We start from the raw sequence: 18,676 nt of genomic DNA, 5'->3' as shown, positions 1-18,676 counted from the left end.
GTTGTGACTCATAAAATTTTCTCTATATAATAATCAATTCTTTTAAAATTACATCTCTGTATCCAAATGTTTGTGTGACTTGACTTAGTTTTATCTGCTTTAGCAGTTAAAAACTTATATGCATCTTGGATGAGATTACTCTCATACTTCACTTCTGAAGTCTCCAAGAAGGTAGTTTGTCACTTTAATGCCATGAAACTTTTCTCTACTTTTGAAGAAATAAAGGATCTTTTCCTGCCTCTTTTGGACATTATATTATTCCCACACAATCTAAGCACCATTCTATACTGTTAACAAAGAGATCCAAATCCTCAATTTGACATCACAGGTCATTTCTTTCCAAAATCTCATATGAATATATTGTAGGTTTATATACAAAAATAATTTTTCTACTTATACTAGGTATCAAAATATCCATTCATAATAAGGGAATCTAAGTGGCACAGTAGATAGAGTACTTGGCCTGGAGTCAGAAAAAACTCATCCTACTGAGTTTGTCTGGCCTCAGACACTTACTAGACTTAGTAAGTCACTAAACTCTATTTTCCTTAATTTCCTCATCTATAAAATGAATGGGAGAAAGTAATGGAAATCATTTTGGTATTTTTGCCAAGAAAGTCCCTACCTGGGTCATGAAGAGTTGGACACGACTGAAAAATGAACAACAAATACCATATACTTTGAAAATTAACATGAATCTTTTCCTTTACACTCCTCCTCCTTTTTTTCTCTCTTTTATGATGAATTGCTCCATATGCAAAGGGCCTTAAAGATACAGTGTACATATGTATGAATTGCTGTAGAATAAAATAAGCAAGACAAAAAGAATACCATACATGATAGTTACAAAAATGTAAATGAAAAGATTGCTAAAAGCAAGTCACTCTAAACCAGATGGTGAAATATATCTTCTTTACAACTGAAGGGAATGATTAGTACAGAAATTTGTGTACAATGTACAAGGTAGCTCCTCAGCAAGCCAAAAGACCCTGAATAAAGATTGACATTATTTTTATGGACAAAAGGAAGAACATCCCCCCAAAACCCAAATCATAGAAGGCTACATCTTAGATGGGGAAAACAATACGATTGATTACAAATCCTATAATATCACATATGAGGAAAACAATGCAATTGTTTATAAAGTCAGAAGCATCAATAGGATTGGTTGGAAAATGGGAATGTGGGACTAGCAACTTTTCCCTTCATCTTATCACTAGGAAATTTTCACTGATTTAGTACAGCTGCAAGAATAACTAATGCTAGGTAGAGAACAGATTTCCTCTAATTAATCAAAGACAGCCAGTGGCATAGGGATAACAGATTTCTTTGAATTAAAGTGATTTATTGGGAAATGGAATTTTAAAACTTAGAGAGGAAGACATCTGAACCTATGAATGTCTAAACTTAACTCAGAGACAAAGGAACATGACTTAAGCAGTTACACAAAATGTCTGTAGTTGGTAGAGAATGTAATCAATTGCAAAAGAATAAAAAAGATATAATATCAAATTAATCTCAGGCACCGATGTTAAGACAAGTGAGGCAACTCAAGAAATTTTTTAAATCTTTCCTGAGAATTTTGACCATGCAGAGATGCCTGAGAAATTCAGAAGTTATTCCTCGGAATTTCAGATTTCTCCATCCTCTAAGAATGAGGAATTATTTAAAGAGGTAGGAGTCCTTTCTAAGGAGACATTCCTAAAGAGAGACTAAATGTCACCATTAAATTAAGAAACTTCTTTTTACCTATGAGTATGGGGGATGCTGCATCTTCTATGGCAAACAGATACCAAAGCACCCAAATTGTTGCTTTTCTCTAGACATGAACCATGTCCCCCAGAATAGTTCTGTGAGAATGTGATTGGACAGGCCTGAGACACACTTGAAGGCACCTGAGCCTAAGTGATGAGATCAACAGATAGCTTAAAGGGCACTGTTACAAAAGCAGAAAGAACAAACATTATCCAGCATCAATATATACAAACTTTAGTGAGATGTTTGGGGGAGAGGTATAAATCAGAACATCCCTATGATAATGTTGCTTCCAGTATTGTGCAGCACAAAGGAGAAAAGCCTATTGAATTCCTCCTCAGATGGAGCAATGTATGCAGAGACTGACACAGATAAACTCTGTGAATCCTGAGAATGCAGGAAAAATTACACTTGGAGAAATTGTTCAAGGACTTGGTACATGACCCTCATGCATCTGATGTCATCAGATCTATGCAGGCACAGAAACCATTGCTAACAATGGCTGAGGTAAGACAGATACACTTGAGCTTCAAGAATCAATATAATCCATGCGACTTGACCTTGGAAGTTTCCAGGCCTTCTCAAGTGGGCCATACAAGCAATGCAGGACAACAGCACCACTAATACTGAACTGCAGTTACAGAATTTGAGATAATCAGGCATAAGATGGCATTGTGTAATCCTCTTCTCCTTGGAGAGGTAGAGGACCAAAGAAATGGATGTATGAAAACCTGACATAAGAATACCTCCATCAGGTAAAAATCATATCCACCTTTTGTTATAATTGTGGATTGGGTGGCCATACTTATATTAATAAAGACAACATGGCATTTGTCATGAAAAAGTTAAAATCATTTGATAGAACTTTGGGAAACTAGGGGAAGGAGGTCATTCTGGATACCAAAGATAGTCACACTTGAATTCATCATGAGTTCATTATGGGTCTATACTACCTGAGTTCATAGCATTTTATCCAAGAGTGAAGTAAAAAATTAAGAATATGGCCTTCAATGCTTTCCTGGACAGTGGATCTCAAGTTACTATCATTTCATAATTTTTTAATGAGATATTTCAAGCCTAAGACAGTGCTTGGATTTTATGATTTTTTCTTTTTTAAAAAATAAATTTATTTAGTATTTATTTTCCCCAGTTACTTGTAAATGATTTTTAATACTCATTTTAAAAGCTTTTGCATTTCAAATTCTCTCCTTTCTTTCCTCCTTACCCTCCTCACTGAGAAGGCAAACACTTTCTTACTCTTTTTATGGTAGTTAATTTATACTTCTTCCTTTGTCCCTAGTACATTCCTCTCTCACCCCTTAAATTTATTTAATTTTACTTTTTAAACTTTTACTTTTCAAAATATATGCATAGTTAGTTTTCAACATTCACCCTTGTAAAATCTTGCATTCCAAATTTTTTTTCTACTTCCCTTTCTCCCACCCTCTCCCTTAGACAGTAATTCAATGTGTTAAATGTGCAATTCTTCTATATATATTTCCACATTTATCATGCTACACAAGAAAAATCAGATCAAAAAGGAAAAAAATGAAAAAGAAAACAAAAAACAAACAACAAAAAGTGAAAATACACTCAGTCCCCACAGTCCTCTCTCTGAGTGCAGATGGCTCTCCCCATCACAAATCCATTGTGATCACCTCATTATTGAAAAGAGCCAAATCCATCAGAATTGATCATTACATAATCTTGTTGTTACTGTGTACAATGTTCTCTTGGTTCTACTCATTTCACATAGTATCACTTCATGAAAGACTCTACAAACCTTTCTGAAATTATCTTGCAAGTTGTTTCTTATAGAACAATAATATTCCATAATATTCATATTTTACAACTTATTCAGCCAATCTTCAATTTACGGGCCCATTCAGTTTCCAATTAGTTCCTTGCACTACAAAAAAAGGCTGCTACAAACAGTTTTGCACATGTAGGTCTTTCCCCCTTTTTTATGATCTCTTTAGGATACAGACCCAGTAGAGACACTGCTGTATCAAAGCATATGCACAATTTTATAGCCCTTTGGGCATAGTTCCAAATTGCTCTCCAGGAGGGTTGGATTCATTCACAATTCCACCAACAATGTGTTACTGTCCCAGTTTTCTCACATCCCCTCCAACATTCATCATTATCTTTTCTTGTCATCTTAGTCAATCTGAGAGGTGTGTGGTGGTACCTCAGAGTTGTCTTAATTTGCATTTTTCTGCTCAATAGAGATTTAGAATATTTTTTTTTCATAAAACTAGAAAAAGTTTTAATTTCTTCATCTGAAAATTAATTTAATTTAATTAATTTTTGCTGAAGCAATTGGTGTTAAGTGACTTGCCCAGGGTCACATAACTAGGAAGTGTTAAGTGTCTGAGGTCAGATTTGAACTCAGGTCCTCCTGACTTCAGGGCTGATGCTCTAGCCACTACACTAACTAGCTATTCAATTAATTAATTAATTAATTTTATTTTTTAAAAGATAATTTTCCCTTCATATTCAATTCATAGCTATCCCTTCTGTCTATATATACTCCTGCTAACTGATGGATTCTAATAATGAGAAAGTTCTAATGAGTTACAAGTATATCTTCCTATGTAGTAATGTAAACAAATTAAGTCTTATTAAGTCTCTTATGATATTCTTTTCCTAATCACCTCCTTATGCTTCTCCCGAGTCCTGATTTGAAAATCAAATTTTCTATTCAGTTAAGGTCTTTTCATCAAGAATGCTTGAAAATGCTCTATTTCATTGAATGTCCACCTTTCCCTCTGAATAATTATATTCACTTTTGCTGGGAAGATGATTCTTGATTGTAATCCCAGTTCCATTGCTCTTTAGAATATCATATTCTAAGTCTTCTGGTCCTTTAATGTAGAAGCTGCTATATCTTGTGTTATCTTGACTATAGCCCTACTCTGCGTGAATTGTTTCTTCTGGATACTTGTGATATTTTCTTCTTGACCTAGGAGTTCTGGAATCTGGCTATAATATTCCTGGAAGTTTTCATTTGGGAATCTCTTCTAGGAGGTGATTGGTGAATTTTTTCAATTTCTATTTTATTCTCTGGTTCTAGAATATTAAGACAATTTTCCTTGATAATTTCTTGAAAGATGATATCCATGTTCTTTTTTTTTTTTTTTTTGAAAGGTAGGTAGATCAATAATTTTAAAATTATCTCTCTTCAATCTATTTTTCAGGTCAGTTGTTTTTCCAATGAGAGATTTCATATTTCTCCCATACTTTTTCATTTTTTTGATTTTGTTTTATTTTATCTTGATTTCTTATAATGTCATTAGTTTTCATTTGCTCAATTCTAATATATAAGGAATTATTTTCCTCAATGAATTTTTGTACATCCTTTCTCATTTGGCCAATTTTGCTTATTAAGGCATTCTTCTTTTCATTAGTTTTCTAAATTTTCTTTTGCAGCATTTTCAGTTCTCTTCCTATTTTTTTCTTTCTCTCATTTGATTTTCAAAATCCATTTTGAGCTCTTCTATAGCCTGAGACCAATTCTTACTTTTTTTTGGAGGTTTTGGATGTAGAAACTTTGATTTTATTATTTTCTTCTATTTTGATCTTCCTTGTCCCCATAGTAGCTTTCTATAGTCAGAAATTTTTGTTGTCTGTTCATTTTCATTGCATATAACTCAGATTTTAATTCTTTGTTAAAGTAGGGCTCTGTTTCCAGGCTGGAAGGTGCATTGTCCAAAGCTTCAGTAGTTTTGTGCATCGATTTTCACAGATCCTTCTAGAGACTTGACCACAAGCACTCTTTTCTGACCTGGAACTGTTAGGAGTATCTCTGCCTCACTATAGGCTGTAAAATCTACTGTGCTACAGCAATAGTCTTTCTTAAGAGACCTCCTATGATCTGAGGCCTCCAGAAACTGCTATTGCCACCACTACCCATGTTCACTTTTGGTTTGCTGATTTCTCAAGGTCCTTTCCTCCTACTGACAAACCTTTGCTGTTGACTTTTCAGGTCATCTCTGGTATCTCTTGGCTGAGAGGTCTAGAAACAGTCAGTGCTGCTGCTGATTCAGAAGTCTTGCCTTGCTGGGGCTGGGGCTGTGACCTGGCCTGCCCTGGCATTGTGAGCTACTGTCCAGGTTCCATGAACCTTTTCTGCTGACCTTCCATATTCTCTTTGGTGTCTCTGGGCTGAGAGGTCTGAAAGCCACCCGTATTGCTGATGATTCAGAGGTCCCTAGGCAAGTTCCTGCTTTCCTGGTGTGAGGCCATGGTTGAAGGCTGGGGCTAGGGCTGAATGAAGCAGGGACTAGGACTGAGGGACCAGGCCACAGCTATATGCTGAACTCCTATCCTGGTGCCATAGACCTTTCCTGCTGATCGTCTACATGATCTTTGGCTTGAAAATGTTCTACTCCATCTTTTTGGATGTTTTGTTGCTCTAAAATTTGTGAATTTGGAGCAATTTGGAGGAATTCCTGCCTTTATTTCATCATTGTTAAAGAAATAGTGATCAGAAGTAACCTTGAATCTGAAAACCTAATTTCCTCAATTAGTTATAGTTAAGGGATCAGATAGATATAATTCTAGACCCTATATCATCTCTTTTTGGAGAAAACAGAATAACTACTACAGATTCCAATCCCTGGCTTCCTTTCCAGCTAAAAATTAAAATCTCCCTTGGTGAAGAATAGGTGAAGAAGAGATTCAAGATGTCTATTCTGCTTCCTTTTTAGCCACACAATGACATCCTCAACAAGTAAAACTTTTTTTTTTAGATGAAGGAAAATCCTGAACAATGAGAAAGGCGCTCTAGGACTGGAGACAGTCCAATAGTCTTATATTTTTTCTTTTAAAATAATTTATTATTTTTATTTTTTCAATAATAAGCATTTTTAAAGTTAATGTTCCTCCTCCTTCTTCTCCTCACTTAAGCTAATCTTTAAAGTGCCATCAAATGAAGGTCTTAATATATAGTTACATAATCTGTCACAATTAATTCCCCCATTAGCTTTATCTGAAAACTATATATCTCTACATTTTAAATTCATCGTCTCTGCCAAGAATTGGGCAATATCTTTCATCTTCAGTCTTTAGCAATTCTGTTTTTTATTTTGTTCATCAATATACTAGAGTCTTTTAAAGTTTTTTTCTCTAAAATGTTGTCATTATATAAATTCTTATTTCTGTTCACTTCACTTTGCATCAGTTCATACTGTTCTTTCCTATTTTTTCTGAAACTGTTCACTTCATAATTTATTATGGGAAAAATTATGGGAAAATTCCATTACACTCTTATAGATAATGTAGTTATTATCCAATAGAGGATACTCCCTCAGTTTTCAATTTGGGGATACCATGAAAAAGCTACTATGAATATTTTTGTATATATGTAGATTCTTTTCATATTCATTCATTTACTCACTCATTCATGTATCAATTTGGAGCTTATCTTGATGTAACTTCTGGGATTCTGGTCTAGATCTAATATTTTTGAATATTCTGCTCACTTTTCTAACTAGGTTCTATTGAATGAGAAATTATATGAGTAACTAGAGTCTTTGAACTTATTAAATATTATGGTACTGTGTTTTTTTCTGTATGTTGTGTATCCAATCTGTTTTACTGGTCTCTCTGTCTCTCTGTCTCTGTCTATATCTGTCTCTTTTTGTCTCTCTGTCTTGTCTCTGTCGTAAAATGAAATCAATTCATTTTAATAAATACTACTTTATAATACCATTTTAAGATCTAGTATAGAAAGACCCTGTTCTTTACTACTCCCCTCCATCCCTCCCTTTCTTATCCTTGGTAATTCTTTGTATTATTTTGTTATTTTAGCTCTACAAATATTCCTTTGGGAGTTTTATCAGTATAGCACTAAATAAGTAAATTCATTTAGATCTTGTTATAATTTTTATTGTATTGTCTTGACCTAACGTGCACAATTGCTACCATGAACAATTTCTCTAATTATTTTGGTCTGTCTTTATTTCCGCAGAGAATAGTTTATAGTTAGATTCATATAGTCACTGGCTGAATCTTGGTAGATATATGCCCAAATATTTCATAGCTCTCTAGTCATTTTGAATGAAATTTCCTCTTTTGGTTTTTACTCCTGGGTTTTGTTTGTTGCTTATATATTTAAAAAATTTTTTTTGCAAAGTAATTAAATAATTAGATAAAGTGACTTGCTCAGAGTAATTGTTGTGTATATAGTAATATTGATTATTTATGTGTTTGTTATATCCTGAAATGTTGTTCATATTATGATTTAGAATGTTAATTGATTTTTTAGGTTTATCTAAGTACACTATGATATCATTTTCAAAAACTGATAATTTTGTTTTCTCTTGCCTGTGCTTATTTTCTCATTTTCTTTTCTTTTTTTTTTGGGGGGGGGAGGTGTGTATGTATATGTGTGTGTCTCATTTCTATAGTTAGAATTTCTAGCTTTATGTTAAATACTAGTGGTCATAATGAGCATTCTTGCTTTGTCGTTGTTCAGTCATGTCTGACTCTGTGACCATGAAAGCTATACTATTCATGGGGTTTTTGGCAAAGATAATGCAGGCGTGGTTTACCATTCCCTTCTCCAGTACCTCCTGACAATGTTATCTCATTGTTGTCATTTTCTCTGATGAAATTTTCTATTGTTTCTATAATATATACTCTTTGACCCACTTGCCTTCGTACTAGGGGATTTCAACATTGAATTGCTGATATATTCTTACTACTTACTTCTTCAACCTGCTCTCTTTTCATGAGTTACTCCTCCACCCCACCTCAATCACAAATTAAAATTACTCTTGATCTTCTGCTCACCCACAAATGTACCAGATTCATTTTTAAGAATTCCAAAGTCCTCTTATTTGGCTACAATTTGTTGGCATTTAATCTCTTCCTCTGCCTTCCCTTACAAAACCTTACCAATTGTCTACTCTGTAACCTTGACCTCTTCTAATCTATCTCTGCTGCAGTAGCTTCTCTTCCGCGTTCTTGCCATTTTGACCCCTTTGTGAAACAATTCAACTATATTCTCCTTTTCTCTTGAGCCTTCTTATGATATCACCAATTACAATCAGCTAAGCGTCAGCCTTGACTCACTTCCACATAATCCTACCTTCATTCCCACATATGTGATACTGAAACAGGATGGAGACAATATCATGGCATTTCTTCCACACTTTTTCATTCCTCCTCAAACCTTCCATGGCTCTTCCTCAAACCCCACCCCCAAAACAAAAGACTTTTTGATGTGAGCTTCCTCTTTATCCTCTCTCCTTCATCTCCTATTACTCAGATGCCTTCTGCCACTATCTCTTTCTTCACTTCTGTCTTACATGATGAAGTGATCTAATTCCTTATCAAGGTTAACTTTTCTACTTGTACGTTTTCCCCTACAGATTGCCACCTCTATTATTCCATTTTTACTTATTTTCAATCTTTATCTGTATAATGGCTCATTTTCTACTGCCCACAAAAGTACTTATGTTTTCCCCATTCTGGAAAAAAAAATCCAACAGTGATCTTTCTGTCCCTGCTGACTATTGTCCTATATCTCTTCTTCTTTGTAGTAAGTAAACTCTGAAAAGTCATCTACAATGTTGCTCCCACTCTTATTTCATTCTCTTAACTCCTTACAATCTGGTTCAACCTTTACATTTCATCTAAAAATATAAATTCCATCAAAAAGAAAGATTATATTTATCCTCAAGGAGCTGACATTTTAATTGGAGGGGTAGGAGGAAGACAATACACAAAAGAGAGGTAAAAGGCTGGCGGGGAGGGGGAAATGAGGAAGTCAGGGAGTGGAGGGGGAGGGGAGCGGGGGAGTGGTTGGATGGAGATGTCTATTAAGTGAACATGGTTAGGAAGCTTGGAAACCAACAACAGGATTGGGAGGGGGAACTGAAAGCCAACTTAGGTACCTGCATGAAGGCCCAGGAGAAATTCACAAATGGGAAAAGAAAGTATTATTGAAGGATATTCTAGGTTGAGAAGGCTATAGAATGTTCCATGGTGAGGAAACCCTTGGCTTTGAGGGAAATTCTAGGATGAGAAATAATGACTAGGGCTAAGGAGAAATCAAAATTTCTGGGATAGAGCTAAAGCAGTTATTGAGAAAAATCATGTCCCTGTTTAGGATTTCATTGCAAGTAAATTTTTTTAATGAATTAATTTTTTCAATTTGCTACATAATTTTTTTTGAAAATACTTGAGTATAATATATAACTTGAGTGCAATAATAATAGAGAAAATAACAGGAAATTCATTTTGTAACAGTGACCTGATCAACAGAAAAACAATAAACAATATAATTCTCGGACATTAACAATAACTAATAAAGGAAAGATATAGCATAAATATTTACAGATTGACAGTTTGGGGGAGAGAAACTTTGGTATGATTATGGTTCTCAAGTCATACTATTTGGAAAGTGACATAAGCTGTTTCTACATGCATGTCATGTAGCAGAATCGAATGTAAATGAAAGACTTGGGCTAGTTTTATTTACTATGAGTAAAATCTCTATAGTCCTGTAGACTGTGTCTGATTCTATCAAGTAATTTCTTAATACAAATTAGTTTTCTGCTCATTGAAAGTATTTTTTCTTGAGAGTAAAAAAAGCTGGGAAAATGGAATTCTGCTATTTTGACAGGGTCCTATATATGCCAGAATATTCATGATAGTATTTTGTAGTAGTGAAGAACTAAAAACAAAGTAGCTGCCCATTTATTGTGGAATGACTAAACAAATCGTAATACATGAATAAAATGAAATATTACTATACTGTAAGAAACAATGAATACAAAGAATTCAGAAAAACATGAAAAGGTTCACATAAATTGTGAGACTATAGGTGTAAAATATTTTACTCATGCACACATACATATATTCAATATAGTCTGCCTCAATTTATTTACTGAATTTCTCTTTTTTAAAAATGGTTTTCCTGGGGCAGCTAGGTGGGATGGTAGATAGAGCACCAGCCCTGAATTCAAATCTGGTCTCAGACACTTAATACTTTCTATCTGTGTGACCCTGGGCAAGTTACTTAACCCCAGTTGCCTCATCAAAAAAAAAAAAAAAAAAAAAAAAAAAAAAGATTAAAAAATAGTTTTCTTAATGTAGACAAGATTAGAAAGAAAGTATTAAATTGGGAAAACATTTTTACATTTCAGGTAATTTCGGAGTTCTGATAAAGGTCTCATTTCTAAAATATATAGAGAATTGACTCAAATTTATAAGAATTCAAGCCATTCTCCAATTGATAAATGGTCAAAGAATATGAATAATTTTCAGATGAAATTGAAACCATTTCTAGTCATATGAAAAGGTGCTTTAAATCATTATTGGTCAGAGAAATGCAAATGAAGACAACTCTGAGATACCATTACACCTCTTAGATTGGCTAAGCTGACAGGAAAACAATGATGAATGTGGGAAAACTGAGACACTAATACATTTTTGGTGGAATTGTGAAAGGATCCAACCATTCTTAAGAGCAATTTGGAACTATACCCAAAGGGCTATTAAACTATGCATACCCTTTGACCCAGCAGTGTTTCTACTGGGCTTATATCCCAAAGAGATCTTATAGGAGGGAAAAGGACCCACATGTGCAAAAATGTTTGTGGCAACCCTTTTTGTAGGGGCTAGAAACTGGAAACTGAATGGATGCCCATCAGTTGGAGAATGACTGTATAAGTTATGGTATATGAATGTTATAGAATATTATTGCTCTATAAGAAACAATCAGCAAGATGATTTCAGAAAGGCCTGGAGAGACTTACATGAACTGATGCTAAGCTAAATGAAATGAGCAGAACTAGGAGATCATTGTATACGGCAACAAGAATGTACAATGATCAGTTCTGATGGACATGACTCTTCACAACAGTGAGATGATTCAGATCAGTTCCAGAGATTTTGTGATGAAGGGAGCCATCTACACACAAAGAGAGGAGTGTAACAACATGGCATTTTCACTCTTTTTGTTTGCTTACATTTTATTTTCTTTCTCATTTTTTCCTGTTTGATCTGATTTTTCTTGAGCAGCAAGATAATTGTATAAATATGTATGCATATATTGGAAAAAATAAATTCTATCACTCTTTTAAAATAGAAAAAATAAAAATAAATGCTTTTCAAAGGTTATTCAATGGAGAAAGGAAGTGAAGGGATATATTTGGAAATTATGGTGCTTTAAAAACAAAATATTTTAATAACTATAAATGAAAATTTGCTTGAAATTTCAAAGTATTTCAAATTCAATATAAGTCAATTGTGTAAAGGGCAGGTAAAAAACAGAATGCAATCATAGACTACATAGCACCTGATATATTCTTACATGTGGGCCCCTAGAAAATTTTCATAGGCTTTAGGATCCTCATGGGTCAACATGTATTCAACTTTAGAGTTCACAACTTCCCTCTGATATGTTTCCTTTTCCTAGTCAATTGTGAACACATTAATTCAAAAGAAAAAGACCTTTAAATGGCTGGGTAAATTGTGGTAATATGAATGTTATGGAATATTATTGTTCTGTAAGAAATGACCAGCAGGATGAATACAGAGAGGACTGGCGAGACTTATATGAACTGATGCTAAATGAAATGAGCAGAACCAGGAGATCATTATACACTTCGACAATGATATTGTATGAGGACATATTTTGATGGAAGTGGATTTCTTTGACAAAGAGACCTAAGTTTCAATTGATAAATGACGGACAAAAGCAGCTACACCCAAAGAAAGAACACTGGGAAACGAATGTGAACTATCTGCATTTTTGTTTTTCTTCCCGGGTTATTTATACCTTCTGAATCCAATTCTCCCTATGCAACAAGAGAACTGTTCGGTTCTGCAAACATATATTGTATCTAGGATATACTGCAACATATCCAACATATAAAGGACTGCTTGCCATCTAGGGGAGGGGGTGGAGGGAGGGAGGGGAAAAAAATCGGAAAAGAAACGAGTGCAAGGGATAATGTTGTCAATATAAAGTAATCATTAAATAAAAATTAAAAAAAAAAAAAAAGAAAAAGACCTTTAAACAGTAGAGAAATATAAATGATAAGAAAGATCATCCCATCCATATAATTTCTCCACATGCTAACAAATAGGAAACATATTCAGAGAAAATGTATGGCTAGGGAATATACCCAATGGGTTTCATCTCAAGGCATTAAAGAGTTACTGATGACCTCTGGTGATACTATTGGACTTCTCTCTTCTAGGTATGACCACTGAGTTGCTCCTGCTTGTTCCTAATAATCTTCAACTACAATGGAGTTTCTTTACTAAGACATACTTTTGCTATCTGCTGCTCTTCACTTGTGATGTGACTTCTTAAGGCAAGAATTGTACTAGTACTTTAACGCTTAAATCCAAGGGATAGCTTAAGTGATACAGATTCTAGCCAGCTGTACCTAGTCTGCTAAGGCATTTAGGTGGCACTTAGCCACTTTAAGCATTTTAAGTCTATCTTTTTGACTCCTGCTACCACTTGGCATCTTTCAGTCTGTTCATGCAAATCATAAAGACTGGTTGAAGAATATTAAAGGAGACTGTTGACCTTTCTTCTATTTCCCTCCATGTAATGGTGCATGATGTACCCATAAAAACTATTTACCACTACTTATTAGAGCTGAGGGTATCCTAATAAAATTTATACACATTAATGTATGAAATCAAACTTTATTGACTATTCAATAATATGAAATCAAACTCTCTAGGAACAAGTAACAACCCTTATTTCTAGATGCTCCAGTAAGCATCCTCATGACTAGGTTTCTTCTTTACTCAGCCAGAGGCTCTATGTTTCTATCTGAAGCAGAAATCTGGAAAGTCTTTGCCAATCAATATGGCTTTCAAGCAAATACAGGATGCTCACCTTTCTAAGTGTGGGGAATACAGGAGTTGTTTTAGTCTCAGTTCAGAATTAGTTTAATATCTGAAGTCTCCTATCAGTTTTTATGATTTTGACTATGGGTATTTACAAGTTACAAATGAATTATTTGTGATTATCTAAGCTTATGATAAAAGGAAACTATCAATTAAATCGAATATCTTTAGCAAACATTTAACAGTTATTTAGCAGATCTGGAGGGATATACACATCCATAACAACTATTTGGGGACCACACACTTTATTTTAAAACTAATCTACTCAGATCCTTATATTATTACAAAAAAAACAGTTTACATAATAATTTAGCCATACCAGGTACCGGCTTAAGATAAAATGGTGTTGCTCATCCCAAATTAACATGCTTAATCCCCCTACATTCTAGTATGTTTCCCCTATACTGTATTAACATTAGCAAAGTATTGTAGGTAGAAATCTTCTTTGTGTAAGTGTGTAAAAAATGAAATAGGCATGCATGTTCTATTAGGCCTACCAAGCCAAACTGCTATTCTCTCCTTTGAGGAGACATGATCTGGAATATTGTATTCTATTCTGATCACTATATTTTTATTTTTAAAACTTTTTTTCTTTTAGTTCCATATTTTTTCCCTCCTTCTATCCTTTCCCATCACTAGACAAAGCAAGAAATATGATACCTATTATACCATGTGATACCATGCAAAACATTATTTAACATTAGCTATGTTGCCAAAAAAAGAAAGAAAAATAAAGAGGAAAAATATGCCTCAATATGCATTCAGATTCCATCAGTTCTCTATTTAGAAGTGAATAACATTTTTCATCTTCTTTAGGAATTGTGCATCATTGTATTGATGAGTGTTGTCTTTTACAGTTGATTATTGTTACAATATACACGTACATTGTTCTTCTGGTTTTGCTCACTTTATTTTGTATCAGTTCATAGATATTTCCACATTTTTTTTGAAACCATCCCGTTAATTTCTTAAAGCACAGTAGTTTTCTGTAACAACCATATATCATAAGTTGTTTAGCCATTCTCCAACTGATGGACATACTGCTAGTTTCCAATCTTTGCCAACAAAAAGAACTGTTATAAATATTTTTGTACCTATGGGTCCTTTCTCCTTTTCTTTTATCTCTTTGGGATGTTTACTTGGGAAGAATACTGTTGGGTTTAAGGGTAAGCACAATTTTATAGCCCATTTGACTACTGTATTTTTGAAAAGACATCAAAAGTTAGAATAGTTCTAAAGGGGAACAACAAAGATGATGAGAGTACTGAGGATGACAACATATGAGACTAGCAACATATGAGTAAGCTGCTGGGGACAGTTAATCTAAAGAAGACAAGACTTGACTTTAATATGAAAGAGAGGGTAGACTTGTTCTGCTTTAGCCTAGAAATCAAAAATTACAGACAATAGGTAGAAATTGCTTCTCAATACAAAACTTAGTAAGCCTCTGTCTTCAGGTACAGTACCCTATTTATTATATCAGCTCTTGGGCTCCAAGAAAGGCAGGCATGCTGGAAGAATCTCTGAGCTGCTCCCCAAGAAACTGAAAGTAAAACACATAGAGACAGAGTCACTGCAAAAGATATAGAACCAGGGATACATCCAGAGGAAGAAACTGGAAAGGACAGAGAAGAAAAAAAGGGGGGTGTATTTAGGGGGGTCAGAGTGGACTAAGACAGAAATACAGTGGAAAACAGGAAGAAAGAAATGAGGAGAGACACCTAATTAGCAAAGCGAGGACAGATAGGGTAGGAGACACAGAAAAGAACAGAAAAGGCTACAGATACAGGGAAAGTGACTAGGGGCCATAGGGAATGCATAGTTTATTCAAGACTTACTGTAAAGGGCAGAACCAGGAAAATCACTTCTATAATAACAACTTTGTAAAGACAAACTATTTTGAAAGCTGTCAGAGCTAAGATCGATTCAATCACCTATTCAGTATTTCAGCTCATGCATGAAGGAACATACCTACTAATCTATCTCCTGACACAGACCTATTTAATGTACAGAATGAGATAGAAATATTTTTGTACACACTCAACGTGGGAATTTGTTTTAACTATAGAGATATTACAAGGAATTTGTTTTTCTTTTTCTTTTCTTTTAAAATGGGGATTAGGAGTGAGATGAAGAGAAAATATACTTGTTCATTAAAAGACTGTATTTTTTTTTTTTTAATAGCGAGATCGGAGGTGGAACGTCGAATGCATGTTCAGTGTTAATTTTATTTAATTGTTTTAATTTTGTTACAAGAAATCCCTTACTGGAAAAACAAAAACATCAGTAAAACCTAGCTCGCGAGGTCAAGCGCGAGCGCAACAGCCAGCCAGTGCAGGGGAGACGGAGAGCAGAGAGCGCCATACCCCCACCGTCAGGGAGAGAGGCCAGAAGCAACGTGGAAGGGGCGGATCGCGCTCTGCGGAAGGCCGCGGGTGGGGGCGGAAGGCGCTGGAATCTGGGCCCGAGGCTGCGGAGGCTGCAGCTGCAGAGGTTGGGGCTCTGCCAGGACCGCTTTGCTGTTACGCGGCGGGAGGTGGAGCTCATGGCTGCCCTGGGTCGCCGCCTCCCTCGCCCGGCCTTGGCGTTGCTGCTGCTGCTGCTGCTGGCGGCCTGTGGCTTCCTGCTGCTACCATCGCTGCCCGGCGCGACTGGAGGCGGCCAGCGGCTGGACTTGCGGGACCTCCTGGCGCTGTCAGTGGCTGCAGCCGAAGCGGGGGGCCGGAGGGTGAGGGCTGTCCATGAAGCCGGCTCGGATTTGCAGCAGAGAAGCAAGGGCCAAACCCAGGAGGGCGCTGAGGAACTGCTCACCGCGGGGGACCTGCAGTCCCACCGCCGCATGGCCAGCTTGTGGGCCAGTACCTTCCCCGGCATTCGGGTGAGGACCACGGGTAGGTTGGGTGGAGGTGGGGGAAGAGGCTGAAGCTCTGCTCGATCCAGACTTCTTAAGGTCATCCCAGAATGGGCTGTTGTACAGGGTCTCACGTCCTCCCCCAAAATGTCTGGGATTGGCTTAGGGCTCACAGAGGAAATTGAAACCCCAAAAGAGCGAACTCAATGGAATTCAGGCCCCTGAAGCTTAGACTAGCGCTGTGTGGGAATGTTAGCTGATATTCCAGCATGATTCAAAGTGAATAGTTCCTCCTTTCCCCAGAAATCTTTAATCAGAAATCTGTCTTTAGACTGAACCCCAAGTTATACCTTTCTCCACTACTTAGCCCTCTTCTCTTCCCAATGTTGTGTGTGTGTGTGTATTGGAGGTGGGTGGGCTGTGTGCTTTTAGCTCAGGGTAACAGCTCATTCACCACTCAGGTAATTTCTGAGGAGCATGATGAAGCTGCCTTGGACCTTTCAGAGCCTTGGGATGGAAATATTCCACTGGAAATCCAGGAAATGGTCCCAAGTGGCCAGACAGTGGCTATGGAGAGTGTGACAGTCTGGATTGATCCTTTGGATGCTACACAGGAGTACACGGGTTTGTGGAGTAGTGATCAGAAATGTTGGAAAGGAGAACCTGGGAATCAGGGGTTGGATTTGGGAACCCATTTCTTTTTAACTCTTTGGAATTAAAGTTCAGTAGAGAGTACTGTGACAAAAGGGACCCTTCCCTGCTCTCCCCACACAAGACCAAAATAAGTGTTAATGTGGGATTCTTATGGAAATTGTGCCACACCCACCCTGTGGCTATTTCCCAATCTTGCTGCTCACCTGTGTCCTTGTGTTCCTAGAGGGTCTCCTGTCTTATGTGACCACAATGGTATGTGTGGCAGTGGATGGGAAGCCAGTCATTGGAGTAATCCACAAACCCTTTTCTGGGTTCACAGGTAGGGAACATGGGGCCCAGGGGGGTAGTGGAAGTGAAGAAGGGAGCTTGTTCCTAGTCTGGAAGGAGTAGTCTAGATAGTAGCCTAAAGTGGTTCCTTATGACCCTGTTTCCCTTATGGCTCCTCCGATTTTCTCTAGTCAGATACCTACCCACTCACAACCTCCTTTTTTGTAGCTTGGGCACTGGTTGGCCATGGGACCAATGTGAGTGTCCGGGACTCATATGATGAAAGAAGTCCCCGACTCATTGTTTCCCGATCCCATGCTGGGACTGTGCGCACCTTTAGCCAGAAAGCTTTTGGGACCAACGTGAACATCATCCCTGCTGGGGGAGCAGGTAAATGAGAAAATAGCAGAATGTACACTATGGACCTTGGTTAAGGGCAGGTAGAAGCTGGGAGCCAGGGCAGAGGTAATACCGTTGGAGATGGGCAAGCTTGGATTCAGGAAGCAGAGAAATGGGTTGGTTCTGTTCTGTTCTCCCAAGACAAGTCCAAAAGGCTAGGCCACTGTCTTGGAGGCACATCCCCATTACTCCTTATGGCCTGCTCCAGATTTGTGGGAATTATGGGAGTATTGGGCAGGGTAGAAAGACGATGGCTTTTTGGCCAGCTAAGATAGTGCTTTCTGCTTTCCAAAGGGTATAAGGTGCTATCCCTCTTGAACCTCAACAAGGCTGACCAGCCAGATCAAGCAGATGCCTACCTCCACATTACCTTTATCAAGAAGTGGGACATCTGTGCAGGGAATGCTGTGCTCTCAGCTCTCGGAGGTCACATGACCACCCTGGATGGGAAGGACATTGATTACCTGGATTCCCCAGGGAACAAGGAAGGGCTGATTGCCAGTGTGGGTCTGGACCACCTGCAGCTGGTGAAGAAAGTCAGTGGTTTGGAGGAGGTGGTAAGAAAAGAATAACCATGGGGAATCCTGTGATGCTGCTGCCTCCAACCCATTCCTCTGTCCCTTAGACCCTCAGCCAGGGGCTGAGGACACAGGGGCAGAATTAGGAAAAAAGTTCAACTTCTCTTGAGGAGAAGGGAAACTTTTATAAGATTTTATAATAAATTTTTTTTTAAACCATAAATCTTTGAGCTGTTTTTATTTTGCTATAGACAGTGGGGAGACATGACTTCTGGACCTGACTTTCCTGGGCCAGATATATTCCCTGAGTGTAATAACTCCCTGTAGGAGAGAATATATCTACAAA

At 36.9% G+C, this 18,676-nt stretch overlaps 1 protein-coding gene across 1 annotated transcript; it reads left to right on the top strand.

Annotated features, from left to right (window-relative positions):
* Positions 1-15,746: 15,746 nt before the first annotated feature.
* LOC127552473 (inositol monophosphatase 3-like) lies at positions 15,747-18,553 on the top strand. Its single transcript, XM_051982980.1, has 5 exons — positions 15,747-16,519; positions 16,954-17,116; positions 17,370-17,465; positions 17,642-17,803; positions 18,107-18,553. The coding sequence occupies exons 1-5, from the start codon at positions 16,187-16,189 to the stop codon at positions 18,382-18,384; spliced, it is 1,032 nt and encodes a 343-aa protein (XP_051838940.1). The 5' UTR covers positions 15,747-16,186; the 3' UTR covers positions 18,385-18,553.
* The last annotated feature ends 123 nt before the right edge of the window (positions 18,554-18,676 follow it).

Source organism: Antechinus flavipes, chromosome 2, assembly GCF_016432865.1.
Source record: "Antechinus flavipes isolate AdamAnt ecotype Samford, QLD, Australia chromosome 2, AdamAnt_v2, whole genome shotgun sequence".
NCBI classification, from domain to species: Eukaryota; Metazoa; Chordata; class Mammalia; order Dasyuromorphia; family Dasyuridae; genus Antechinus; species Antechinus flavipes.
The sequence above is the reverse complement of the archived record's forward strand: the minus strand, read 5'-3'. Positions and strand labels throughout refer to the sequence as shown.